The sequence below is a fragment of the Dendrobates tinctorius genome, unplaced genomic scaffold, assembly GCF_039654945.1.
Source record: "Dendrobates tinctorius isolate UK_male_01 unplaced genomic scaffold, ASM3965494v1 ptg000133l, whole genome shotgun sequence".
In the NCBI taxonomy this organism is placed as follows: Eukaryota; Metazoa; Chordata; class Amphibia; order Anura; family Dendrobatidae; genus Dendrobates; species Dendrobates tinctorius.
The window spans coordinates 2,450,233-2,468,008 of record NW_027361801.1 but is presented as its reverse complement, the minus strand read 5'-3'; the positions used below and the strand labels follow the sequence as shown (position 1 = coordinate 2,468,008).

General features: G+C 45.8%; 1 protein-coding gene across 1 annotated transcript; it reads left to right on the top strand.

Moving 5' to 3' along the window:
• Positions 1–215: 215 nt before the first annotated feature.
• LOC141048066 (DNA-directed RNA polymerases I and III subunit RPAC2-like) lies at positions 216–17,767 on the top strand. The gene is made up of 5 exons (XM_073543426.1): positions 216–435; positions 855–952; positions 14,175–14,251; positions 15,390–15,472; positions 17,623–17,767. Exons 1-5 carry the CDS (start codon positions 397–399, stop codon positions 17,668–17,670), a joined length of 345 nt encoding a protein of 114 aa, XP_073399527.1. The 5' UTR covers positions 216–396; the 3' UTR covers positions 17,671–17,767.
• The last annotated feature ends 9 nt before the right edge of the window (positions 17,768–17,776 follow it).

The window sequence follows — 17,776 nt, the reverse complement described above, 5'->3', positions numbered from 1 at the left end:
CTGTATGTATACGCCAGGGATGAGGGGACAGGAAAGTGGAGCTTTATTGGGGACTAAAGGTAACGCACAGGTCAGTGCAGATGATGATGACAATGTGCTGCGTCCCTCCTCTCACACACAGTCACACACCATATATGCCATGGAGGAACGGGCAGTGTATATTTGGGACTGAAGGGTTAACTCCCCTGCATTTATTCTCATCTCCTCCTCTCCTGACCGCTCCTCCCCCAGATGAGTCACAGTCAGGATTCAGTAAGCTGGGTCTGATAAGCAGCTGAGGCGGCAGGAAAAAAACCGGCTCGTTCACCCTGCAGAGCCGGCTCATTTCGTTCACAGCAGGGAGCCGGCTCTTTGTATCGGATCGTTCACGAACGACACATCACTAGTTCGGACGGCATGGCTGCGGGAGAGGAGAAGAAGCCGGTGCTGGAGATGGTAATTATCGCTGCTGTGCTGTGCGCACTTACATGGCGTGAACTGTGAGACCGGGAGCAGAAAACATGAGCTTCCTACATGTCATTAAAGGGTACTCTAGAGTCGCGCATGCGCAGCTTCTTTCTAGCACATTGTATGTTCTCCCAGGTCACATAAGCATGGTTGTGATGTCATCCAGCTCCTTTAAAGAACAGAGATCTCTGCTATATGGAGACTTCATTGGGACTTATGGTGCCGATGTGTAAGTACAGCTTGGGGGGCTATGCGGTATCGTGTCCTAATGTGCATGTTCACAGGTAACTGATCATCTTGTAAGTGACTGTCAATGCAGCACTGTGCGATTACATAACCTAGGCACCAGGTGGCGCCAGACAACAGTTAATCCCTGATGAGTACTTTTTATTTTGTCCCCTTTTCAGGTCCAGGGTAACGGGACAGACGAGTCCTGCGTGACCTTTGTGCTACACGAGGAAGATCACACATTGGGAAATGCTTTACGCTATATGATCATGAAAAAGTAGGTGAACAAGTACAAAAACAGGTAGAGGATTTTTTTTTCATCAATTTTAGAGTTTTAAAGAGGATCTGTCACTTGACTGCACAATGCAGACTGCATACATTACTGATAATGAGGCTGGTGCACTTGGAAATCTGTTAGATTGGCCATATAACCCTTTTATGCAAGATTAACCTCATTCTCCTCCTGCCCAGCCTAACTGACAGCTTCTCACTGTCCCTCTTCCCTGCTGCTGTTGAATTGTGACTCTTGTAGCCTGATTGATAGTTGGTCACTGTTCACGCCCTGCTGCTGACTCTCCACCCACCTTGCCTGATTGACAGCTCCTCACCACCACCCCAGTATCTGCTCAATCTCCGCTCACTTAAGGCCCCTTTACATTTAGCGATGCACCAGCGATCCCAACCACGATCCGACCCGGTCAGGATCCCTGGTGCATCGCTAAGTGGTCGCTAGTGAGCTGCCACACAGGCAGATCTCACAGCGATGTAGCGGCGCAGCGCACGATACTCACCTTTCACACACAGCGATCCAGACGTCCTCCCGCCTGCGTCCAGCGTCGCTCGTCTCACACAGCAGGAAGCGCCCGACGAGAAATGGACCAGGCCGATATCGCGCGATCAGCGATGGACAGCGGGGGAGCCGGTCGGAGGTAAGTATCACACATAGCGATATCGCTAGCAATATCGCTGCTGCGTCACAAAATCGGTAACGTTATAGCGATATCGCTATATGTAAAACCCCCTTTAGCCTAAATGAAAGCTCACTGTCCCCCTCCGTCCTGCTGCTGACTCTCTGCCCACTTAGCCTGATTGACAGCTCCTCACCATCCCCCTGCCTCTGCTCAATCTCCACTCAAGGGGGTTTTACATATAGCGATATCGCTAAAGCGTCACCGATTTTGTGACGCAGTAGCGATATCGCTATGTGTGATACTTACCGGCTCCCCTGCTGGTTATCGCGCGAGATCGGCCGGGTCCATTTCTCGTCGGGCACTTCCTGCTGGTTCTCCACCCACTTAGCCTGATTGACAGCTCCTCGCTATACACCTCCCTGTTGTTTAATCTCACCCACCTAGCCTGATTCGTAGATCCTCATTTTCCCCTCCCATGCTGCTGAATGGCCACCTAACTAGACTAATTGACAGCTCTTCAGTGTCCATCCTGCCTGCTGCTGCTGACATATTGCCCTGCACATTAAAAGCTGCAGCTTTCAGTCAGTAAGCTGGTCAGATTGAATAGACATGAGTTTTTCTTCGCTTTTTCGTATGCTAATCTTAATATCAGAATGATACATCCATTTAGAGGTGGATTTCCAAAAGTAAGTACACCAGCTTCATCTGGTCTCGGATCTATTTTATGATGTGTACAGTCTATATTGTGGAATGCAGATCCATTTTAACCCCTTTCCGACATTGGGCATAAATGTACGCCGATGTCTGACACCCTTCCTTTGAAGGCCCACATCTTTCCCGGCACATGTCAGCTGTTTTGTCATATAGACAAATACTACAGCGAAGAAATATACACAGTTCTAATTGTCACAACCATAACAGTAAGTACAATTAATGTAAACCACCTCTTCTAACTGGTGTATAACCCTAAAGAAAAAGGTAAAAATAAAAGTGAAGAATTGTATTTTTGCAAACATAATTCTTATAAATGCAATGGTAATGTACAGTACGTTTCCCCAAAGTGCATTTGAGTGGATTTTTTTTTTCTTAAAGGGAATCTGTCACCCTTTTTTTTTTCGGCTTACAGCTGCCGGCATTTTGTAATGCTGTAGATAAGCCTCCGATGTAACCTGAAAGATAAGAAAAACACGTTATATTATACTCACCAGGGTGGGCGGTCCGGTCCGGTGGGCGTTGCGATCCGGTCCGACGCCTCCCATCTTCATACGATGCCGTCCTCTTCTCCCGTCCTGTAATGGCTGCGGCGCAAGCGCACTGCTCTGCCCTGTTGAGAGCAGAGTCCTGCAGTGCGCAGGCGTTGGGAGAGGTCCGGCACCTGCGCACTGCAGAATTCTGCTCTGCCCTCAACAGGGCAGAGCAGTGCGCTTGCGCCGCAGCCATTACAAGTCAGGAGAAGAGGACAGAAATCGTATGAAGAAGGGAGGCGTCGGACCGGATCGCAACGCCCACCGGACCAGACCGCCCACCCTGGTGAGTATAATATAATGTGCTTTTCTTATCTTTCAGGTTACATCGGAGGCTTATCTACAGCATTACAGAATGCTGTAGATAAGCCCCCGATGTCTATGCCGGCAGCTGCAAGCCGAAAAAAAGGGTGACAGATTCCCTTTAAGTCCTTTTTTTTTTTTTAATCTTGAAGATGTATTTTGCTCCAAATTCTTCAAAATAGTAGACTTGTCTCTTGAGTTTTGCTCCAAAAATCCAAAGTGCTTTTTATTTTTGTCTTTAACACCTTAGTGACGGAGCCAAATGTTTCAAATCTGACCAGTGCTAATATATACAGTCAGGTCCATATATATTTGGAGACAACATTTTTCTAATTTCGGTTCTAGACATTACCACAATGAATTTTAAACAAAACAATTCAGATGCAGTTAAGTTCAGACTTTCAGCTTTCATTTGAGGGTATCCACATTAACATTGGATGAAGGGTTCAGGAGTTTCAGCTCCTTAACATGTGCCACCCTGTTTTTAAAGGGACCAAAAGTAATTGGACAACTGACTCCAAGGCTATTTCATGGACAGGTGTGGGCTATCCCTTTCGTTATGTCATTCTCAATTAAGCAGATAAAAGGCCTGGAGTTGATTTGAGGTGTGGTGCTTGCATTTGGAAGGTTTTGCTGTGAAGGAAACATGCGGTCAAAGGAGCTCTCCATGCAGGTGAAACAAGCCATCCTTAAGCTGCAAAAACAGAAAAAACCCATCCGAGAAATTGCTACAACATTAGGAGTGGCAAAATCTACAGTTTGGTACATCTTGAGAAAGAAAGAAAGCACTGGTGAACTCATCAATGCAAAAGACCTGGGCGCCCACGGAAGACAACAGTGGTGGATGATCGCAGAATAGTCTCCATGGTGAAGAGAAACCCCTTCACAACAGCCAACCAAGTGAGCAACACTCTCCAGGAGGTAGGCGTATCAATATCCAAATCTACCATAAAGAGAAGACTGCATGAAAATAAATACAGAGGGGGTTCACTGCACGGTGCAAGCCACTCATAAGCATCAAGAATCAAAAGGCTAGACTGGACTTGGCTGAAAAACATCTAAAAAAGCCAGCACAGTTCTGGAAGAACATTCTTTGGACAGATGAAACCAAGATCAACCTCTACCAGAATGCTGGAAAGAGAAAAGTATGGCGAAGACGTGGTACAGCTCATGATCCAAAGCATACCACATCAGCTGCAGTGTGGGGTACAGCACACAAGCATCCCATAAGCAAAGCATCACAGAAGATAAGCATCCAGCAAAACAGCAGTTATACATGGCATGGAATTAACATTCATCTTCTCTCTTCACACAGGTAATCAACTGAGCCACCCTGCATGTATTTACTCCATTCACTGCCAGCAAGCAGCCTGAATGATACAACTTCCCACCTCTGCTGCCTCTATTTCTCTGCTGTAATATATCCAAATGGTAATCAACTGAGCCACCCTGCATGTATTTACTCCATTCACTGCCAGCAAGCAGACTGAATGATACAACTTCCCACCTCTGCTGCCTCTATTTCTCTGCTGTAATATATCCAAATGGTAATCAACTGAGCCACCCTGCATGTATTTACTCCATTCACTGCCAGCAAGCAGCCTGAATGATACAACTTCCCACCTCTGCTGCCTCTATTTTTCTGCTGTAATATATCCAAATGGTACAACTCCATACTTCTGCTGCTTGACCATTTTGCTACATATTTAAATGTGCTTGCTAAAGCTTTGGTATAATTCATTTGTTGCACTGTATGTAATACTTACTGCTTTAGATCTGTGACTGGGGCCTTTCTAGATCTTATCAGGTGGAAGGTGCTATAGCATTTTGCCACATCTTGGTCTAGTGCCTTTGATCATCTAACCATCCCCTGGTGTGCTGGCCCCAGCTGCCAAATTATACCCAACCATCTCCCACAATCCCTCTCTCCTGACCCTGTAGTGTGGCCTATATATGTAGTAGTTGCTAAGGGGAAGCACGCAGTGTGGGGTACAGCACGCAAGCATCCCATAAGCAAAGCATCACAGAAGATAAGCATCCAGCAAAACGGCAGTTATACATGGTAGTTAGTCAGGGCAGGAGTCAGGTAACCCACACCTTGCCTTCCCCTTTAACCATGTGCTTTATTTTTATCCTCCTGTGTTCCCTTGCCATCCACATTCATCACCCTATCCCCCCTCCATCACGACTCATACACATCAGCCCCTCTATACTTCCCTCTCCCATGTACAGCTCCCACACACTCCTCACCTTCCTGAGAAACCTCAGCCCATCTTGCCCAAACACATCGCAGAAAAAAACTACTTACAACTCCAACAACTATTGGCTCTTTATCTTCCTTCTCCTACTGATTTCAGGGGACATCTCCCCCAACCCTGGTCCACCATCCCCCAACCTCGACCCCTACCCTACCTCATATCGAAACCACAATAATCTGATTAACATTACTTGCACTCCCTCATCTCAATCTTTTAATTGTGCCCTCTGGAATCCACGGTCTGCTTGTAACAAGCTTCCTTTCCTACACAACTACTTTCTGAACAACTCTCTTAATCTGTTGGCCCTCACTGAAACCTGGATTCAGGATTCTGACACTGTCTCTCCTCCTGCCATTTCCTATGGTGGCTTACAATTCTCTCACTCCCCGAGACCCACAAACAGACCTGGTGGTGGAGTTGGCATACTCCTGTCCCCACAATGCACTTTCCAGGTCATCCCCCCAGTCCCATCACTCTTATTCCCTTCTTTTGAGGTCCACACCATCAGGCTCTTCCGTCCCCTCTCCCTCAGGGTAGCGGTCATATACCGGCCCCCAGGCTCACCCACCCTCTTCCTTGACCACTTTTCAGCCTGGCTGCCACACTTCATGTCCTCAGAACTACCAACCCTCATCCTGGGAGACTTCAACATCCCCATTAACAGCCCTAATTCCACATCTGCATCCCAGCTTCTATCACTAACCACCTCTCTAGGCCTCTCACAGCTTTCAACCTCTGAGACACATAAGGACGGTAACACCCTTGATCAGGTCTTCTGCCGGCTCTGTTCAATCTCCCACCTAAACAACTCACCGCTTCCACTCTCTGACCACAACATTCTCTCCTTCACGCTCACAAATCCTCGCCCACCCCAGCTCATTCCTACCTACCACACAGTCAGAAATCTACAAGCTATTAACCCTCAGACACTTTCAGATTCCCTACACTCATCTCTGTCCCCAATCTCCTCTTTCCTGTCCTAATCTGGCTGTTCATCACTACAATGACACTCTTAGAAGCACCCTTGACCAAGTAGCTCCCCTCACCCTCAGAACCTCCAAACACAGAGTAAAAGAGCCCTGGCTCACATCGGAAACTCAACTTCTCCAGCGATGCTCCAGGAGTGCTGAACGCCTATGGAGAAAAACCCGCACACCAGAAGACTTCATCCACTTCAAATTTATGTTAAGAACCTATAACGCTGCCCTTCACCTTGCCAAACAGACCTACTTCACCACCCTGATCTCCTCACTAGCCAACAACCCCAAGAAACTTTTTGACACTTTTCACTCCCTCCTCAGGCCAAAAGCACAAGCCCCTATCACAGACATTTGTGCTGATGACCTGGCCTCCCACTTTACAGAAAAAAGTAGATAATATCCGTCAAGAAATCTGCTCCCAACCACCAAGTGCTGTGACTCCCATCCCTTCCTACATCTCCCCTGGCTCACTCTCCACATTTGATCCCATAACAGAAGAAGAAGTCTTCAGACTCCTCTCTTCTTCTCGTCCGACTACATGCACTACCGACCCCATTCCCTCACATCTCCTCCAGTCTCTCTCTCCAGTCGTCACAACCCACCTAACTACAATCTTTAATCTCTCCCTCTCCTCGGGCATTTTCCCATCCTCCTTCAAACACGCCATCGTTACTCCACTACTAAAGAAACCTGCTCTCGACCCATCCTGCACAAAGAACTACAGACCAGTCTCCAATCTCCCCTTCATCTCTAAACTTTTGGAACGCCTAGTTTACTCCCGCCTTACCCGTTACCTCTCCATTCACTCCCTTCTAGACCCTTCACAGTCCGGCTTCCGCCCCCTACATTCGACTGAAACTGCACTCATCAAAGTGACCAATGACCTTCTGACAGCAAAACGTAACGGTGACCACTCTCTGCTCATTCTTCTTGACCTATCTGCAGCTTTCGATACTGTTGACCACCATCTCCTACTCTCTAGGCTCCAGTCACTAGGCATAAAGGACACTGCACTCTCCTGGTTCTCTTCCTATCTCTCTGACCGCTCCTTCAGTGTTTTGTTCTCTGGCTCCACGTCATCTCCTCTTCCTCTTGCTGTCGGGGTACCTCAGGGCTCAGTCCTTGGCCCCCTTCTTTTCTCTCTCTACACGGCCCCAATTGGACAGACCATCAGCAGATTTGGCTTTCAGTACCATCTTTATGCTGATGACACACAACTATACACGTCTTCCCCCGACCTTACCCCCGCTGTACTACAGAACGCCAGTGACTGTCTGTCTGCAGTCTCCAATATCATGTCCGCTCTCTATCTGATACTCAACCTCTCCAAAACTGAACTTCTTCTGCTCCCGCCGTCTACTAACCTCCCTAAATCTGACATTTCCCTCTCCGTGGGTGGTACCACAATAACACCCCGGCAGCAGGTGCGCTGTCTGGGTGCTATGTTTGACACCAATCTCTCCTTTACATCCCATATACAATCCCTTGCCCGCTCTTGCCGCTTGCACCTAAAGAACATCTCTAGAATCCGCCCTTTTCTCACTATGGAAACAACAAAAACCCTCACTGTTGCATTGATCCACTCTCGCCTGGATTACTGCAACGCTCTATTAATTGGCCTCCCCGTCACTCGACTATCCCCTCTCCAGTCCATACTCAATGCAGCAGCCAGGATCGTCCATCTGGGTAATCGGTACTCGGACGCGTCCGCTCTTCGCCAGTCCTTACATTGGCTGCCCATTCATTATAGGATCCAATTCAAAGTACTTGTTCTCACCCACAAAACTCTCCACAGTGCGGCACCCCCTTACATCTTGTAGTGCTGACGAAAACTATGTCAGAGAGTGGACCCTCTGGATCGCGGATCCGGAGCCCCCGGGTCGAGCACGCCAGGTGAAGACCGACCCCTATACAGGGACCGTTTGGGGCAGGACCACAGAGGACGGAGGCGCGACAGCCGGAACCAAGAGGGACGGCTCCACGAACAAAAGGCCTGGGGAAGCAGCGGACAGATATACTAGCAGGGACAGGTGGCTCAGGGAAGGACTCAATACGGAATGGCAAGAGGAGGAATCAAGGCGAACTGGAGACAGGGGACGGCACATGGAATGGAAGAAAAGGAGAGCCTGGACAGACTGGGGAGAGCGGGGAGGACGACACAGAGGAAGGCAGGAAGGATAGGCAGAGATAGGACTAACTACAGACGAACTGTAGGGGCCAGATTGCTACACAATCATCAGGCGTCCTCCTAACAGCGAGGACGCCTGAAATATACCAGCCCCCGGAAGTGCGTGCGCCAGGCCAGCCCCTCAGCGCCGCCCACAGCTGGAGAGAGAGGACGGGAGGGGGCGAGCGCGTGACAGAGAGCGGAAGCCAGGAGCCGCCGTGAGGGAGCGTGGATGACGGGCGCGAGGCCGGACGGGAGCGCGCAGGTAGGGAAACGCTGCGGTGCGCGCTGCTCTAGAAGGGACATCGGCGGGCATAGCCGCCGATGTCACACATCTCTTCTCTCATTTCTGTCTATCGGCCTAGCCGATCGCTGCGCTCTGCAAACGACTTTCGACTAACCTCTGCACTAATCCGTACCTCCCACTCCCGACTCCAAGACTTCTCCCGTGCTGCTCCTATCCTCTGGAATGCTGTACCCCAAGAAATCAGGACTATCCACAATTTGCATAGTTTTAGGCGCTCCCTCAAAACACACCTGTTCAGAGCGGCTTATCACATTCACTAATCAGTCATTCTCTGTGTAAGTGTGCGTGTGTAGCCCATTCACTATCTTTATCCATCCTTCACTCCCGCAAGATGGCTGGACCTTCATTGTAAATACACCATTGTAAATACACACCTGTACTCTGTATCTCCCTCACCTCATTGTAGATTGTACGCTCTCACGAGCAGGGTCGTCTTATTTCGTCTTATTTTGCTTTAATTATTGTATTGTTAGCGTTGTTACTTATGACTTGTGTTTTGAAACTGTTAAACTGTAAAGCGCTGCGGAATACGTTGGCGCTATATAAATAAAGATTATTATTATTATTATTATTATTAGTATTATTATTATTATTATCTGTAAAACACGGCGGAGGCAGTGTGATGGCTTGGGCATGCATGGCTGCCAGTGGCACTGGGTCACTAGTGTTTATTGATGATGTGACACAGGACAGAAGCAGCCGAATGAATTCTGAGGTATTCAGAGCCATACTGTGTGCTCAGATCCAGCCAAATGCAGCCAAACTGATTGGTCGTCGTTTCATACTGCAGATGGACAATGACCCAAAACATAAAGCCAAAGCAACCCAGGAGTTTATTAAAGCAAAGAAGTGGAATATTCTTGAATGGCCAAGTCAGCCACCTGATCTCAACCCAATTGAGCATGCATTTCACTTGTTAAAGACTAAACTTCAGACAGAAAGGCCCACAAACAAACAGCAACTGAAAACCACCGCAGTGAAGGCCTGGCAGAGCATCACAGAGGAGGAAACACAGCGTCTGGTGATGTCCATGAGTTCAAGACTTCAGGCAGTCATTGCCAACAAAGGGTTTTCAACCAAGTACTAGAAATGAACATTTTATTTACAATTATTTAATCTGTCCAATTACTTTTGGTCCCTTTAAAAAACAGGGTGGCACATGTTAAGGAGCTGAAACTCCTAAACCCTTCATCCAATGTTAATGTGGATACCCTCAAATGAAAGCTGAAAGTCTGAACTTCAACCGCATCTGAATTGTTTTATTTAAAATTCATTGTGGTAATGTCTAGAACCAAAATTAGAAAAATGTTGTCTCTGTCCAAATATATATGGACCTAACTGTATGGTAATAACTCTGGAAGACTTAAACAAATCCCAGTGATTTTGAGACTGTTTTTTCATGACACATTGTACTTTATGATAGTGGTAAATTTAGGTGAATATGTTTTGTTTTTATTTATAAAAAAAAAAAATCAGAAATTTGAGAAAAATGTTAAAAAATTAGCAATTTTCAAACTTTGAATTATTATCCCTTTTAAACCAGGTAGTCATACCACACAAAAACACAAATAAATAACGTTTTCCACATGCCTGATTTACATCGGTACCATTTGTAAAATGTTATTTTATTAGCATTTTAGGAGGTTTAATCCCTTAACGACCGCCGATACGCCTTTTAACGGCGGTAATTAAGGGTACTTAAACCACAGCGCAGTGATTTCACGGCGCTGTGGAGTAAGTAAATAGCGCCCCCCAGTGTTGGATTTTCTCCGGGGTCTCGGCTGCAGGGGGTAGCCGAGACCCCAGAGAACACGAATCGGGTCAGTTTTTACCGACCCCGCTTTTGCGATCACCGTTATTAACCCTATAACGGCGATGATTAAAAAAAAAAAAAAAAAAAACCTGCGATATTGCATTTAATTTCTCTTTCCTCTGATGTGATCACACATCAGAGGAGAGAGAAAGAGGGTCCCCGATTTTTTCCCCCCCCCCCCGGTACCTCTCCGTGGTCCTCTGTCCCCTCCTGGTGGTCCTGCGTCCCGCCGACGTCCTATGGCGGGCGCATCCGCAGTTGGCCCGCTGGGAATCTGCCGGCTCCGACTGGCAGATTCCATTCATTCATTTTGATCACTATGATAATCTATCATAGTGATCAAAATAAAAAAAAAATAGTGAATAACCTCCCCGTTTATCACCCCCTTAGTTAGGCAAACAAAATGAAATAAGGAAAATATATTTTTTTTTCATTTTTCCGCTAGGGTTAGGGCTAGAATTAGGGTTAGGGCGAATTAGGATTAGAGTTGAGATTAGGGTTAGGGGTGTATTAGGGTTTGAGGGATTTCCACTACTTACCAACTTTGGGGGTCTAAAAATTGGGGGCTAAAAAATCACTTTTGTGGAAATAAAAGACTTTTTATTTTCACGGCTCTGGGTTATAAACTTCTCCGAAGCACTTGGGGGTTCAAAGTGCTCACCACACATCTAGATAAGCTCCTTCAGGGGTCTAGTTTCCAAAATGGGATCACTTGTGGGGGGGTTTATACTGTTTAGTCACATCAGGGGCTCTGCAAACGCAACATGACGCCCGCAGACCATTCCATCAAAGTCTGCATTCCAAAATGGCACTCCTTCCCTTCCAAGCTCTCCCATGCACCCAAACAGTGGTTCCCCCCCACATATGGGGTATCAGCGTACTCAGGACAAATTTCACAAAAACTTTTGTGGTCCAATTTCTCCTGTTAGCCTTGTGAAAATAAAAAATAGCGGGCTAAAAAATCATTTTTGAGTAAAAAAAAAATATTTTTAATTTGCATGGCTCTATGTTATAAACTTCTGTGAAGCACTTAAAGGTTCAAAATGCTCACCACACATCTAGATAAGTTCTTTATTGGGTCTAGTTTCCAAAATGGGGTCACTTGTTGGGGGTTTCCACTGTTTAGGAACATCAGGGGCTCTCCAAACGCAACATGGCATCCGATCTCAATTCCAGCCAATTCTGTGTTGAAAAAGTCAAACGGCGCTCCTTCCCTTGCGAACTCTGCCGTGCGCTGAACAAGTGGTTTATCCCCACATATGGGGTATCTGAGTATTCAGGAGAAATTGCACAACAAATTGTGTTTCATTTTCTCTTTTAACACTTGTGGAAATAAAAAAAAAATTGGTTCTGAATTAAATTTTTCGCAAAAAAAAAAAGTGAAATGTTAATTTTTCCTTCCACATTGCTTTAGTTCCTGTGAAGCACGTAAAGGGTTAATAAACCTCTTGAATGTGGTTTTGAGCACCTTGATGGGTCTAGTTTTTAGAATGGTGTCACTTTTGGGTATTTTCTGTCATGTACACCCCTCAAAATGACATTAAATATGATGTGGTCCCTAAAAAATGGTTTTGTAAATTTTGTTGTAAAAATGAGAAATCGCTGGTCAACTTTTAACCCTTATAACTTCCTAAAAAAAAAAAAAAATTTTGCATCCAAAATTGTGCTGATGTAAAGTAGACATGTGGGAAATGTTATTTATTAAGACGTTTGTGTGACATATCTCTCTGATTTAAGGGCATAAAAATTTAAAGTTTTAAAATTGCAAAATTTTCAACATTTTCGCCATATATCTGTTTTTTTCATAAATAAACACAAGACTTATCGAAGAAATTTTACCACTAACATAAAGTAAAATATGTCACAATCTCAGAATCAGAGGGATCCATTAAAGCGTTTCAGAGTTATAATCTCATAAAGTGACAGTGGTCAGAATTGTAAAAATTGGCCTGGTCATTAAGCTGCAAACTGGCTCTGTCACTAAGGCTGGTTTCACATTAGCGCATTTTATGCGCGCGCACGGCCGGGGGTAGCTCCGCCCCCGAGCCGGCTCTCTGCCCGGCGTGCCCGCCCCTTCCTTGTAGCGCCGCCTCCTAGCGCACAGCGGCGCCTGCGATCGGCGCACCCTATCTTTAGCATAGGGTGCGCCGATCGTGCGCAGGTCGTGCGCTAGTTGCGCTTTGACCTGCGCTGCGCACTTTTGACGGTGCGCCGTGCGCGCCAAAATCGAACTTTTCGGATTTTGGCGCGCACGGCGCACCGTCATAAGTGCGCAGCGCAGGTCAAAGCGCAACTAGCGCACGACCTGCGCACGATCGGCGCACCCTATGCTAAAGATAGGGTGCGCCGTCCGCTAGGAGGCGGCGCTGCAGGCAAGGGGCGGGCACGCCGGGCAGAGAGCCGGATCGGGGGCGGAGCTACCCCCGGCCGTGCGTGCGCATAAAATGCGCTAATGTGAAACCAGCCTAAGGGGTTAAAAATGGAGCAGTAATTGTTCATTTTATCAAGGAAATTTACAAAAATTTTTTTAGGGACCTATCCAGGTTTGAAGTGACTTTGGGGGTCCTATGTATTGGAAACCCCCCAAAAGGTATACCATTTTAAAAACAGCACCCCCTGACATATTGAAAACTGCAGTCAGGTAGTTTATTAACCCTTCAGGTGATTTTCAGGAAGTAATGCAAAGTGGCATGACAGAAATGAAAATGTATATTTTTACCACCTAAATGCCGCTAGCTTCTGAACATTTTACGACAGCCGTCAGACTCTAAGGCCGCTATTTGGTCATGAATTGCCATGGAAAACATCAGGACCACACAATCGTGATCTCAAAGTGCCGATTGGGATAAAGAGGGAGACACCACACTCTTTTAACCATTTATATGATGATGTCACTATTGACAGCAGCATATAAGGGGTTAAAAAGATTTGGACTGTGCAAACACTGATTGTGGCTGATGCAGCAAGTTGTCAGCTATATTGTACAGCTGACACACGTCAGTTAAAAGACGTATTGGCGGTCCTTAAAGGGTTATGCTTTATTTGCTCCTTTTTTTTAGAAAGTTTTAAGACCCGCTTAAATGACCAAAAAAAGGTTCTAATAATCGAGGCGTACATAAAATGAATCCCGAAGTGGGGACTGGAGAACGTTTGAGCAAGAAAAGGCGACTTTTTAAAAAGTTGTGATTGGCTGAAAATATCTGGAAACTCCAAACCCCGTCTACAATGGCATAAAAAAACATAAAAAAAACCAAACATCAGATGAACACCTATAAACACATACCGTTATATAAGACAGGCTTAAAAAAAAGAAGGCTCAAATGAAAAACTGCAAAAAATGCAAACAAACATTATTGCATGTGCACTATTTGTATCGGGCCCAAAAAGTGCTGTCCAGAAAAAAAGTAAACCATGAGTGGGCTTCTCATGAACCCCCTGAACCACCTTCTTGTCTGTGCTGGCTCTTATGGGGTTAGTATGTGTGTGTATATATAATATATCTATTCTTTTCTGCAGCCCAGAAGTCGACTTTTGTGGATACAGCATCACGCATCCTTCAGAAACCAAAATCAATTTTCGCATCCAGGCACGAAGTACGTACATAAGGGTACAGTATGGGTCTCGGAGGGGGGAGATATGTTCATCTCCTGGAAACCGAGAACCTGCACAGATCCTAAAATGAGGTGTGGAAATGGTTTTGCTCTCACTTATTCCGTCCTCTGGGGTCCATTTATTTGATATGCGATCAAGGGAAATATTATACAGAGACTGTATGTTAAATGGAGCTCCCTCTTACAGTGATAAATGTGTGATCGGGGGGAGGAATTCCTCCTGATGAGACCCCTCCCAATCACAAGAACAAGGGTCCTACGATTGAGGGCAAGGGTGCAGCACACAAGTAATGGGAGATCTTCAGCTCTTATGTAAGATGCATTTAAAGGGCTTTTCCTATGTGTTATCCTCAGGAGCGCTCCAATCCCCTGCCTCCCGGCTTCTTGCTTTCCGGGGTGGTCGGTGAATTCTTGACATTTTGGACCAGTTTCATGGTGGCACCACTGTTTTCAACTGTCCAGTGGGGTAGAAGCATAGGACCTCTTTAGCTAGCCGGAGCCAGCAGCAAGTGGCTTACTATAGAAGAGAGAGTGCACCTGTGCGCTTGTTGCCTAGGAGACCAGCCACCTCTGATAAACTGCAGAAGTGGCCTTTAACTGAAGCAATGAGCAGTAAACACATTACATTAAAACCCTTCTGTTAATAATAAGTAAATTGCAAAGTTGTGTACATGCTTTGCAATTTTACCCTATTAAGATGAGACATCCTCTTTAAAGGGGTTGTCCGGTCAAAACCGAGAAGTCTGCAGTCACTTTGTGTGCCCAGCTATTTGGATGACACAGAAGGTGTCGATCAGAAGCCAGGAGGAAGGATAGAGAATGCAGAAAGGGCGGCTAGTGGACCGGACTGACACCACTCACATTGAGCGTGGGAGAATTTGTAAAGGTTTTTTTGTGGGGTTATAAAGTGGGAGTCAGGGGTTACATCCATACCCCTTTATGGATTGCAGCCCAGGTGCTGATTAAGATGATAGTCTAGAAAATTGGTGACAGGTTCCCTGTAAATATAATGCTGTGGGTCACAAGTCTGGTGACTATTACAGAATCCTGACTCCCCTCCATTTCTTTTTACCATATTCTTCTGCTGGGAACATGAGTTATCCATATTCTCCCCTTCCAGATGGACTGCCAGCGGTGGAGCCCTTTCGAAAAGGACTTAATGACCTGATGGACGCCTGCCAGCATGTGCTCAACACATTTGAGGTATGGTGACCCGTGTGCAAGGGACAGATGGACATTACAGGGGTCTTCTCCTCCTGGGTCTTCTCAGGGGATCCCAACCCTCCTCATAGACCGCAGTCTGTACCCGGGACCCACATTCAGTTGGGAAAATGCTCGTCCTTGACCATCATTTACACATTTTCCTGTTGAGCTCTCTGTAGTGAATTAATGGGAAGTTGCAGACGAACAGGTTCACTGCCTGCTCTGTTTGGGCTGAATTATTCAATTTCTGCAGCAGAAATTCCCCACGTATGAACACGGCAGAAGGAGCAATGTCCTCTACTGGTGTATTTCTTCATGGGTCTGTAACCTCCAAGGTTTAGTGGCCCAGACCTGGTTTCCCCACCGGTCTCTGTATTAGTAATGTTATTTAACTAGTGAGAGTCTTTTTGATGATTCCCCTTCCTAAACCAAAGTGGTTGGGGAATTTATTAGGTTAACATTGAACTTGGGACAATAAATGTGTGGGACTTAAAGGGTGCATTCCCATCTCCAAGGTCGTATCTCAATATATGGTAGGTGTAATCATAATATTAGCAAATCCCTCCAATTAATACTGTAGTATAGTTCTTCTGATTCACTCTGTTCTCTTTCCTCCTATGCCAGCATTGCAGAACCTGAGGTATCCAAGGTTACGACCATTGATATAGTGACAGTTACTTAGCTAATTGCTAGTGGTCGTAACCGTGAATATTATTATTATTTTTATTCATTTATATAGCGCCATTTATTCCATGGTGCTTTACATGTGAAAAGGGGAAATATAGAAAAGTGTAATATATACAAGAGTAATATACAAGTGTAAGACAAGGGACACACAAGTACATAAGGAGAGGGGATCCTGCCCGTGAGGGCTCACAGTCTACAGGGATACCTAAGGTCCTGCAATGCCTGCACATGAGGAAAGAGACATAGCTAATCAGAAAAACTATCAGTATTAGATTAGTTCTTCTCCATAGTTCGCGCGTGCGCAAAGCAATCTTGCTTCGCGCACGCGCAGTATGCTTTGCCCAACTGCAGGCAAAATCGATAAACATTACTGCGTGTGCGCCGGTACACAGCGAAATACTTCCAGGACATAGTGTACCGGCGCATGCGCAGTAATGATTATCGGCTTTGCCCGCAGTTGGGCAAAGCATACTGTGCGTTCGCGAAGCAAGATTGCAAAGCATACTGCGTAAACTATGGAGAACTACTCTAATACCGGAGAAGATCGCGGACGGGGGCCACGGATGGGGTGGTGAAAGAAGAACAAACACCGCCCATCGGACCAGACCCAGGCCATTTACATAAGCCTGCAACTTCTGGTGACAGATTCCCTTTAAGGAATTTAGTGTTAGCATGCGAGTGTCTTTCAACAGCGGACTTGCTGCTCTTTGTGTCAATAATTGGTTAATCTTATTTTAGTTGAGCAAAAAAAAAAAAAGTGACACAATTGTATGAGACTAGACAACAAGGCTGCTTCTTCTAATAATGGCGCCTCTCGCAACCAAGGACTGTGTTCGGTCTTGCATCTTTGTTACGACAAACACTAAATAAAGTCCATGACGCCATTTCAGGAAGAAAGCCACGTGTCTTTTTTTTTTTTTTTTTTTTTTTTTTTTTTTTTTTATGCTGCATATTTTTTGGGAAAAAAAATCCAAGTGATTTATTTTACTACAGGGCAGAAAATCTGCAACGTCAAAAGCTCAACGAGGGAACGTAGCCGTGCACATAATGGCTTTGAAGCAGAAATTTTCAACTGCAAATCTAAAGAAATCTGCACAAAGAAATGTAGATTTCAGCCTCAATTCTTATAGATTTGTTACTTAGAATGGGCTAAAATAAATTCTATATACAAGTCTTCACAATAAAAAAGTAAACTCGCCCCTTCTAAGTCTCCTGCCTCTGTGGACTCCTGAAGGCCAGGAAGCAGAGACTGACGGGGAACTAGTGCAAGTATGTCGGCCTGGTACAGAAACCAGCGGGGCACAGGAGCGGCAGGAGATTTGGAAGGGGGTTTACTTTTTTTTTTAGTTCAACAGATTCTTACCCGGCGTCCACAGATAATACACAGCGACGTTCCCAAAGCCTGGATTTGATTGCAGTTTCCTTTTTTTCTAACGTCACATCCCCCATTTTTGTTTTCACAGACCAGTATGAAACGATACAACGACCAAAAGGAGACTGGGATGGAGTGACCGTCCTGGAGTAGTGTGTACAGCGCCCTGTAATATACGTTTTTTTTGTTCTGTTCTTCAGTATGTTGTAATTCTGAATATACCTGCACCATGCCCATCTGTGTGC